The sequence below is a fragment of the Rhagoletis pomonella genome, unplaced genomic scaffold (genome assembly GCF_013731165.1).
Source record: "Rhagoletis pomonella isolate Grant_MI unplaced genomic scaffold, Rhpom_1.0 Rhpom_scaffold_00004, whole genome shotgun sequence".
NCBI lineage: Eukaryota > Metazoa > Arthropoda > Insecta > Diptera > Tephritidae > Rhagoletis > Rhagoletis pomonella.
The window spans coordinates 63,205,528-63,217,166 of record NW_023458558.1 but is presented as its reverse complement, the minus strand read 5'-3'; the positions used below and the strand labels follow the sequence as shown (position 1 = coordinate 63,217,166).

The 11,639-nt window shown below is 35.0% G+C and overlaps 1 protein-coding gene across 1 annotated transcript; it reads right to left on the bottom strand.

Annotated features, from left to right (window-relative positions):
• Positions 1 to 5,313: 5,313 nt before the first annotated feature.
• On the bottom strand, positions 5,314 to 11,406 carry LOC118737955 (nucleoplasmin-like protein). Its single transcript, XM_036468790.1, has 3 exons — positions 11,265 to 11,406; positions 11,008 to 11,147; positions 5,314 to 5,800 (listed from the first exon to the last, which is right to left on the bottom strand). The coding sequence occupies exons 1-3, from the start codon at positions 11,284 to 11,286 to the stop codon at positions 5,486 to 5,488; spliced, it is 477 nt and encodes a 158-aa protein (XP_036324683.1). The 5' UTR covers positions 11,287 to 11,406; the 3' UTR covers positions 5,314 to 5,485.
• Positions 11,407 to 11,639: the final 233 nt, after the last annotated feature.

Here is an 11,639-nt window from a genome sequence, read left to right as displayed (position 1 = left end):
CTGGTCACTAAACTCGAGCAAAAATTGAGATATCTCAACGAAATTTGGTATGTAGGTTGCCCTTAATCCAAGGTAGGTTGGTATTGAAAATGTGCGAAATCGGATTGTAACCACGTCCACTTCCCATATAACGGTATTTTCGAAAAATGCAAAAACTACGATATTTCAGTAAATATTACATGCAAATTGTTAAAAATTAGTATGTGGAGCAGAATTGTGGTCAAACATAGTTATGAAATTTTAGGAAAATGGGCGTGACCCCGCCCTCTTATGATGAAATGCTGTATCTCAGTAGCCACTCCACCAATCCTTACCAAAGTCGGTACCGAAAACTGCGGTAAATCAGTAACTACTGGGGCCAATTTACTTAAAATCGATAATCGCAATAACTACTTAGCAGAAAATTAGATTATCCCCCTTATTCTAGAACCCGAATTTTCGTAATTCGTAATTCGTAGCTACGCTACGAAAAATCCACATATTTTGAGGGATTATAATCCTTCCTAAGTAGAATTCTTTCTGTGCTGCGGGGAAGAGGGGCTTCCGCATGTCAAAAGTATACAACATTTCTAGTGCATATCACTCCGGCTACGCCGTCCACAGCATTTTTGCGCAGAACCCACGTCGAAATTTATCTTAAAACAAGTAAGAAAGTCTAAGTTCGGGCAGAGCCGAACATTAAATACCCGGCGCACGTATTAAATATATGTTTTTCGCCTTACCGAAAGCTACGGCTACATGGTAAGCCGGGGCGTATCAATTTTGAGTAAATTAGAGTCCTTAAATTTCGATTTTGAAGTTTCAAGCAGTTCTGAAATTTACCGTTATATGAGAAGCGGCCGTTATTTTAGTCCGATTTCAATAATTTTCAACGGTTTGCTTATATGTGGCAAGCACAATAACCACACCGAGTTTGGTACAAATTGGTAGAACGGTTACTGAGATACATATATGTGATCATAAGTGGGCTGTGCCACGCCCATTTTCCAAAAATTTATCACAAACGTATTTCTTGGTAAAGAATTGTTGCAAGCGTCAATTTTGAACAAATTAGCTTCAATATTTACTGATTTATCGAAGATTTTGTATTTCTCTAAATTACCGTTATATGGGATGTGGGCGTGGTTATCGTCCGATTTTAAAAATTTTCGGCGATTTTGTATGCTGTACCAAGGCCGATAACTGTGCCAAGTTTGGTAGAAATTGGTACAGCGGTTACCAAGATATACACATGTAACCATAAGTGGGCGTGGCTACGCCCATTTTCCAAAAATGTATAATATTCTTATTTTTTGTCAAAAAATTATTGTAAATACCAATTTTGAGTGCTTTATCTTCAGTAGTTACTAAAATATCGCAGTTTTCGTATTTCTGGAAATTACCGTTATATGGGAAGTGGGCGTGGTTACAGTCCGATTTCGCCCATTTTCAATAGCAACCTACCTTGGATTAAGGGAAACCTACATACCAAATTTCGTTGGGATATCTCAATTTTTACTCGAGTTATCGTGTACACGGACAGACGGACGGACAGACAGACATGGCTTAATCGATTTCTTTTTTCATCCTGATCATTTATGTATACATTTGTCTATATCTATCTCGATTCGTTTTGGTTGTTACAAACAACCGTTATGTGAACAAAATTAATATACCCTTGTGCACAAGTGCGCTCGGGTATAAAAATGTGAATCCTTTGATTACACGTGTATGCATCGGCGTAGCCAGATTGAAATTTAGGGGGGGGCTCGACCCTATTAAGCTGGTATTTAAGGGTACTATTTTATATATATATAAGGAAAATTTTAAAGGTTGGGGGGGGGGGGGGGGTTTGGAGCCCCCCCCTGCCCCTACCTGGCTACGCCATGCGTGTATGTTAAAGTTTTTGGGTTCGGGCTATGCGTTTGGCCACAACAACAGAAAATCGTTGTACAAATAACTAAGCCGGACCCAAGTTTCTCGATAAGGGGCAACAAAGATTCTTATTTGCTTGTTTATATAAAACAGTGGATAAAAATATACGTATATGCGAATGGCAAATTTATCTGATTAAATTAATACCACCAATATTTCTTGCAAATACACATTGATTTACATCTTTTATTTCGCCTCCGACACAAAATTGTTTTCGTACAAAACTACGCAAAAAAGAGTACTCGTTCGTTTTTGGGCATGCCATTGTTACGAATTTCGAAAGTTCGAAATACGATTCGGATTGCAGAATACTATTTCTACGATTCGTAGCAAAATCCGAATACGAAAGAGTTGCAGAATAGGAGTGTATAAATTTTTGGACAATGGGCGTGGTCCGCCCACTTATGACCACAAATGTGTATCTCGGTAACCGATTCATCAATTTCTACCAAACTCGATGCACTTAATAACCTTGGTGCGGAAATGCAATTTGTTGAAAATAATTCAAATCGGACTAAAATTACATCCGCTTCCCGTATAAGGGTAAATTTCAAAAATACGAAAACTCGGATATTTCAATTACTGAGGACGCTAATGTACTTCAAGTTAATAGTTACAACAATCTCCTAACAATAAATAAGTCTGCTATAGACTTTTAGGAATTCGGCGTAGCATCGCCCACTTTATAACTACAAAGGTCGGTAACCACTTCATCGATTTCTACCTAACTAGGTTCATTTAACTCATTAAGCCCATATATGTAATACTTCTATATTGGCAGTAAGCTAACTTCTCAATGTGTAAGCATTCCGAAATCAAAGCGAGACAGTCTAGTACCGTTTTTGTCAATGTATTGTGTACTTGAGTGCTGTTTTTGGGTATGTGTTGTGTACATGTTTATTTATAAACATATGTGTACCTTTTCTTTCATACGTGTTTATTGATATATTTGTACTGTAGTGTTTTCGGACGGTACTAGCTCTTACTGCCAATATAGGAGTATTACATTCAGTATCGGTCATATCTATAGCACGCCATTTCAAAGTGATATTGTGTGTCACATATGTTTATTTATTAATTTTTAAGAATTTTCAATTTAAATATAGTTCATTCTCAGTCAAACCAGATACAAGTCCAAGCTTAATAATTTGTAGAAAGCTACAAAAAAGTGCAACAAATTTTCACATAAATTTCAAACTTTTTTCTCGGAAGTGTTAGAATTTTTTTGAGTACACAGTTTTTTAGCCCCTTCAATTTTAGTCTGATAATGAGCAAATTTGAAGTGGCTACGAATTACCGTTTATTTTTTAGATTTTTTTTTGTCACATTGGCTTCCATATAATGAATAAACTCAACTTATTTGTATATGGAAGAAATCCGCAACGCCTTTGGCGAAAAAAATTCTAAAAAATCAACGGTAACTTTTAGCCACTTGAAACTTGCACATTATCAGACTAAAATTGAAGGGGCTAAAAAACTGTGTACTCGAAAAAATTCTAACACTTCCGAGAAAAAAGTTTGAAACTTAGTTGAAAATTTTTTGCACTTTTTTGAAGTTTTCTACAAATTGTTAAACTTGGGTTTATATGGGGTTTGTTAGAGAAAGAACTGTATTTTAATTGAAAATTTTTAAAAATAAATAAATACATATAAGTGGCACACAATATCACTTTGAAATGGCGTGCTATAGATATGACCGATACTGTATATGATTAAGCCTAATTCCGGATATTATCGAAAACGTTTGAAATTGGGTAAACACCCCTACTTATCATGCAAAGGTAGTTCAGAGAAAGTTGAAACGACGATATTTGATACCTGTGCCGGGTATAAAAAGTTCGGTTTCGGCGGATCATATACTTCTTTACTTGTTTTTGTTTTGCTTTATAATATTTGGGAATATTTGTTCATATGGAATTCGCGATTGGGAAGATTGAAAGTAAGTGAATGTTTTGGTTTCGAAAGCTGCAGAAAATTTAAAAAATTTCTCGTAATGGTGTTATTGCGGATTGCATGTCAACAAATATTCCTAAAAATTATAAAGCACATAGGCGATATGGTTGGATATTTCGAAACTTTGGATGTTGCAATCGCGACCAGACAGTGAGACATGCAACTTGCGCTATGAGGTCTTTCGAATGAAGAAACAATCACGCCTATTGTGGTATCCGACGAGTGGCATTCGTACGGATCTAATTCTTCGCACTCTCTTGTTATCACAGTGCCAATCGGATTAGATCCGCGCGAATGGCATCAACCGAATACCCTTATTCCGGTATCCGGTGTGTTTCCATTCGCAATATCACTTCGGAAATTTTCATTTCCTATAAATGCAAGCAACTTTTTTAAGGAAATTATAGTTATAAAGGTTTATTATTTACTTTACGCTTTCCGATTTTCAAATATGTAAATAAAAACTAACTGGTATTTTATTGAAATGCTCATATTCCTTAACAATGCTCAGTAATTTTTCCTTTTGATATGACTGACTGTTTAGTCGCATTCTTGTAAAATGTCTGTGATTGACAATAATTTAAAAGAAGCTGCTTTGACTATGACTGCGGGTAATTCGCCATAATTTTAAATTAACAACCCACTCGTGATAGGCAAATTGCCGTAATTTGGAAAAAAACACTTACTGCGATTTCTAAATTAAAAAGATCCATTTACAAATACTCATTAGTCAAGGCTGTATTTAGTATATTGTACATTTATATGTATGTACATACATATAGTACGAATAAATTTGCAAATCGTGTTCAACAATGTTATGAATATTTTTCTTTAGGATCCATTTTTAAATTATGAATTTATAAAAAATATATAAATCTTTCGCGACATAGTCTTGTATTTAGCTTAGTTAGGCGTAAGTAATAAACCAAAATGTAACATATTCTGTATTCAAACACGTTTTAAATAATTAAGAGCAAGTATCAAGAGAGCACTTGGGTTTAAAAAGAAAGTCTTATTAAAAAAGAGTTTCTATGTAACATTAAAAGTAAATAAATGGAAATTGTATAGAAAAATTAAAATTATGTTTGCATTATAAAAATAATGGTATAGTGATTTGTTTTCTATATTTTTTAAAGTTAATTGGTGCTATGTAAGCGGTTTTCATCGCGCGCGGTTCGCAACAAATATGACAAACTGTTATTTAGTTTGTTTTTAACCGACTTCCAAAAAGGAAGAGGTTATCAGTTCGTCGAAATATTTTTTTTTTTTTTTATGTATATTACCGCATAACTTTTGACCACGATCGATAATTCTTTTTGCAACGGAAAGGTAGTGTCACAGAGGAGGTCTCATACTAATTTGGTTTAGATCCGATCATTGAATCATGAAATATATAGATATATATATATTTTTCTTTTGAGTCGGTTTTTTTTTGCTAAAAATTACTTGTGAATGTTTGAAATTATTTATTTTATAAAGTACCTACTATGGTCATTATTCTTATCTAAAGTGTACAAAAATAAGTATGTTTTGTTATTATTACATAGTTGAATTTTTGTAATAAATGATTAATTTCTTTTTTTTTGGAAACTATTAAACTTTTGATGCTCAAATATGCTTATTTTCTTTTATTGCTATTTTTGCCATTTGTTTGTGGTGGTGGCGACGCTTCGTCATCATATTCATCGTCATCGACATCATCCTCATCCATTTCTTCATTTTCGTACCAAGCTGGTTCGCCGCCTTCTTCCCCTGAAATTTGACCGTACAAATTTTGTCCGTACATATGAACAGGACCTGTGCCTTGGATTAATTTGAATGTAACTGAAGTGTTAAGGAATTCAACATTGGGACGTAAGGCACGAGTTTCTCCAGCTTTAAGAACGGCAATAGGGATTTTCAGAGTTTCTTTTTGGTTTATTCTGGTTACAACCTGTGAGTAGATAAATATTGCGTTAATGCATATAAAATGTAAGTTGTTAACAGCTGTTATTTGAAATATATGAAATGTATAAGAGTGTGAATGAAAAGAATCTTTAAAGACTGTCCAATAAAAAGTAAGGCATATTCACGCCATTTTTTCATTATTCCATATAGTATGGAAATTTTGAGTTGATACACTTTTGGAAAACGTGGGCGATGTGTACATTAGTGTGGTCCAAAACAAGTAAAGTAGGAATTTTAATGCTCTCACCCCCTAGGATTATTCTATATCGAAAAAATATACCCCTATTTTTTTATTTTGAAATCAAAAAATATTTCGAGCTCGAAGCGCTAAGAGTTTTCCATGTATTTTATATGAAAATAAAAACATTTCCTAGAAATGGAATTCTTGAAAATCAATATTTTTCGATCGGAATACCCAATTGTTTATTTAACCATTTTTTAATACCAAAGATTTTTTATTTCTTCCCCCTTGCATTTTCTGACATTTTCTGGGGGTTTTGGCGATCCAATAAAATATAGTTACTATAAAAAGTGTTTAAAATAATAATTGGGTAATATTATTGGGAATCTTCTGAAGAGGTTTGCTGATCGAAAAATATTGATTTTCAAGAATTCTATACCATTTCTACGAAAAGTGGTTTTTATATTTTTATTGAGCTTTGTACCACGATTATTTTATTAGGAAAATGGAAAAAGCAACAAAGTCTAAGCGGTAGAAGTTATATCAGCCATTTCGGAGATCACCACATCTCCTCATCAGACTTCTTTTTCTAGACTTCAGCAGTGTTTTTTTATACCCGAGCGCACTTGTGCACAAGGGTATATTAATTTTGTTCACATAACGGTTGTTTGTAACAGCCAAAACGAATCGAGATAGATATAGACAAATGTATACATAAATGATCAGGATGAAAAAAGAAATCGATTAAGCCATGTCTGTCTGTCCGTCCGTCTGTCCGTCTGTCCGTCTGTCCGTCTGTCCGTCTGTCCGTGTACACGATAACTCGAGCAAAAATTGAGATATCTTAACGAAATTTGGTATGTAGGTTTCCCTTAATCCAAGGTAGGTTGGTATTGAAAATGGGCGAAATCGGACTTTAACCACGCCCACTTCCCATATAACGGTAATTTCCAGAAATACGAAAACTGCGATATTTTAGTAACTACTAAAGATAATTCACTCAAAATTGATATTTATAATAAGTTTTAGACGAAAAATAAGAATATTGCAAATTTTTGGAAAATGGGCGTAGCCACGCCCACTTATGGTTATATGCGTATATCTTGGTAACCGCTGCACCAATTTCTTCCAAACTTGGCACAGTTGTTGGCCTTCGCACAACATACTAAATGGCCGAAAATTTTTAAAATCGCTCAATAACCACGCCTACTTCCCATATAACGGTAATTTTCAGAAATACGAAAACTACGATATTTTAGTAACTACTGGAGATTATTCGCTCAAAATTGATATTTACAATAATTTTTCGACGAAAAATAAGAATATTATAAATTTTTGGAAAATGGGCGTAGCCACGCCCACTTATGGTTACATGTGTATATCTTCGTAACCGCTGCACCAATTTCTTCCAAACTTGGCACAGTTGTTGGCCCTGGTACAGCATACCAAATGGCCGAAACTTTTTAAAATCGGACAATAACCACGCCCACATCCCATATAACGGTAATTTAGAGAAATACAAAATCTTCGATAAATCAGTAAATATTGAAGCTAATTTATTCAAAATTGATACTTGCAACAATTCTTTACCAAGAAATACGTCTATGGTAAAATTTTGGAAAATGGGCATGGCACCGCCCACTTATGATCACATCGGTAACCGTTCTACCAATTTGTACCAAACTCGGTGTGGTTATTGTGCTTGCCACATATAAGCAAAACGTTGAAAATTATTGAAATCGGACTAAAATAACGGCCGCTTCTCATATAACGGTAAATTTCAGAAATGCTTGAAACTTCAATATTTCGAAATTGAAGGACGCTAATTTACTCAAAATTGATACACCCCGGCTTACCATCTAGCGGAAGGTTTCGGAAAGGTGAAAAAACATATTTAATACTTGCGCCGGGTATTTAATGTTCGGCTCCGCCCGAACTTAGACTTTCTTACTTGTTTCCATATCAAATACATGGAAAACTTTGAGCGCTTTGAGCCACCTCTAAATATATTTTGATTTCAAAATAAAAAGTAGGGATATATATTTTTTTTGATATAGAACAATCCTAGAGGTGAGAGCATAAAAATTCCCACTTTACTTTTTCACATACATTTTTGGACTACCCTAGAGTACATATGTTTCATCCATAAAAGTGATCAGTTCATCAAAGATGGAATTAATACACATATTGCGTCACCAATAAAAAAGGGCTATGAAAAGTTTGAAATTTTGCACTAGAAGCAAAACGCTCTCTAAAGAAATGTAAGATATACGCTTTTAAACCACAGAAAAAATAAAATAAAAGGACTATGTCCTCTTTGACGCACGTCAAAAGTCAAGTAGAAGTGAGAACTTGTATGACTGCTCATTGATAGCTCAGTTATATAGCTTAAGAAATAATACGTTTAAAGACATTTTTATCTAAGTTGATAAATATGAAATTTGACCAGTTTTGTTACACAAATACTCCCACGACCACAGGCAAAAATAAGGCCGACCCTATGCTGAATATCGTCATCGTCATAGTCGACGATCGTCAACGCATCAGTAACATGGCTGACGATGGCCGTATCGTCACTTTTACTGACGATGACGATATTATTCAACATAGAGCGGATTGGCTACAATTTGTCATTTTGTTTGCCATATATACGTTTTATCGGTGCACTTGCACAACATTCGCATACGCAAAAGCTCCGCATTGATTATTGCGAATTCGAAAGCGAATGCGATGTTAAAACTAATTCGGAAGCTCCGCGGTTGTGAATGCGAATATTCGCAACAACCCTGATATGTACATACATACATACCCACCAAAAAATTATATAAGAAGTTGTAAGAAATAAGGAAACCCAAAAAGTATAGCGCAGGTTGGAAACTCGGCCTTTTCAAACGTCAATCGCGTGGTTTTACATTGAAATAATAAAATTGCAGTGATAAAATATGTTATTTAAAAATTTTCCGTATAGCATATCATATTTTAATCTAATTCTAATGCTGGATTTCCACTAGGCATTAAATGGCAAAAATTACAAATGACAAAGTCGGAAATAAACAAATAACCGTGTCAGCTTTCCTCCTTTTCGTTGGGTTTTTATTTAAAAAATGCATCAAAATGGGGAAAAACCTCCTTGATATCTCTGCATCTGTTAAATTTTTATGGGAAGATGTATGAAAATCCAACTTGCTATAATTTCATATGCTTCACAGTTTCACAACAGTATGTTTACAGTATCTCCCCATAATTTTTCATATGCAAAAATGTATTATATGCATCCCACTCGATACCATTTAATTCTTCGTTGGCGTATCAACAGTTCGTATGGCTTCATACCATGTAAATGCACCATAAAAATAAAAAATTTCAACAAGAAATGCCTTGTTATTAAATTATGGAGTTAACAGTTTTGTTGCTAAAATGATATAAACGTGCTAGCTTAGCCAGTACCTATAAGGCTAAGGTACCCCCCAGTCCTGCTGGTGCCAATCGCTACTTTTGGACCGCTACCGCACAGACTCCTAGGTAAGTAGTTACTCTATTAACCCGTGGTAGTGCACATGGTAGTGCAGAGTCGAAACAGTCGTAAGCAGGATAGCGAACCACTACGACAGAGGGCGCCCATAAATCACGCAAGTGACTACCTCCCGGTAGTGCATATAGAGCACTCCCGGTAGTGCATATAGAGCCGATGGTGATTACCGCCTAGGACCAGTGATCGGACTTAAAAAAAAATTCTGTGTTAAAATCTGGAAAAAATGCGGTAGATTTAAAAAAAATGTGGTAGATGTCGGTTTTGGATCAAACTTTGTACTAAAATTAAAGAAATTCTGTAAGGTTTCACATAAATTGCAAACTTTTTAATTACTCTACAAAAATTTATTTTAGTATAAAAAAGTGCTAGATTGAAGTTGCTAAAAATTGCATTCTGTTTTGGCAATTTTTTGCCTGACAGTGTAAAGCGGTTCCTTCCATATCAAAATATTTTTCGAACATACATGTCAGCGTTTCATTCTATCACATCACGATGTAGCGAACAAATGTGGCACGTTACAGAAACCGCTACTAGTGATCGCCGTTTTTTTATGTTTCGCTACTAATTTTTTTTTATAAATCATATATTTTAAAATTTAACGTAATAAAACCTCGTTTCCTGACGAAAAATTTATTATTGAGAAAATTTACTATTTTACAGTTTATTTTATCCTCCCATTCAGCTTTATTTACTTTTACTTAAGAAATTTCATCGCCGCCGGGAATGCGGAATCTTGTATTATATCATTCCATAGTGTTTAGACTTGAACAATTTTTGCTCTTAAAATTAAGAAAATTATGTCGAGCAAAAATAAAACTAGGGATTCAAAAACGCGAATATGTGGTAGATTTCAGACCTTGTGTGGTAGATGTCGTAGATGCTCTAAAATGTGGAAGATCTACCACAATGTGGTAGAAGTCCGATCACTGCCTAGGACAATGCCTTGAAAAAGTAATCGCTGAAATACACTGCAAGCAGTCGGTCGGTAATTGACGGAGTTGACCAGGTAGCTACCGATTCATCAGTCCTGTAGTCGCTAGTTCTACAAACGGTGTTGTTAGACAGGATGAATATATGGATATCGACCAGTTGAGATAGTGGCCTGGTAGCATTGACATAAACTCTTCTTTAATTCCGAACATTACCAATCATACTGGAATCTGACTAATGAATAAGCAAAAAGTTCGAACAAAAGTCGCAACCAGTTTTTTTATGATAATTGCCATAGAAAGTAATGCAACCAAGGCATATTAAATATGTATGTAAGATTTAATATGCATGTATATAGCACAATTAATTTCTTTCGGAATTCTCCAGCTACTTAATTCACTTCGCTTCGGTATAAACAAATACGCACTCGTATATATTATACGTCTCCATTTATAAGTACAATAAAAAAAAACATTTAAGCGGCACGTTTTCCTCCAACACACACACCCCTAACGCTACATCAACAAGCATTCATTAAACGTGCACTCACCTGTACTACATTGAATTCCCCTTCTTTAGCTTCAGCACCCAGGCAGATCTGCTTAATAACCAATTTTTGATCTTCGGCGGTTGTGTGTGGCTCCTCCATTTCGAATTGGGCTAAAGGCTCCTTTTCACTAAGCGTGACTCCTAAAAAATCAAACACATAGATATGACTATTAGCAGGGAACTGCATAGTTGTTTTTTTGTATGGCTTCGAAACCTTTGAGTTAAAATACTAACGAGTAATTACTCGTTTTTACTTACCGTAGAATTCTTCCCGCTCCATTTCTAATGTAGGATTTTAAAGATTTATTAATGCAAAATAAATATTTTAGTTTCGTTGAAACTACACGTGCCAAACTAAGTACGGTCAGCAACCACTCACGGAAAACTGTACAAAGAGAGCGTGAAATTGAAAAGAAGTGCAAGGTAAATCTGGAAATTAGAGGTGTCAAAGTATCGATGGTACTATCGATAGCTCTATTTTTTGGCCCTATCGATGAGTAGTGATAGTTTTTCTCTAACTGGCCGTCTCCACAGGATAAAATTTATTGCTGCCCAGCTGTTGTTGTTGTTGTTGTAGCGGCTACAACAACCCCGCCCAGGATGGTTGGTATCTCAGTCGTTGTCGTCAAGTTC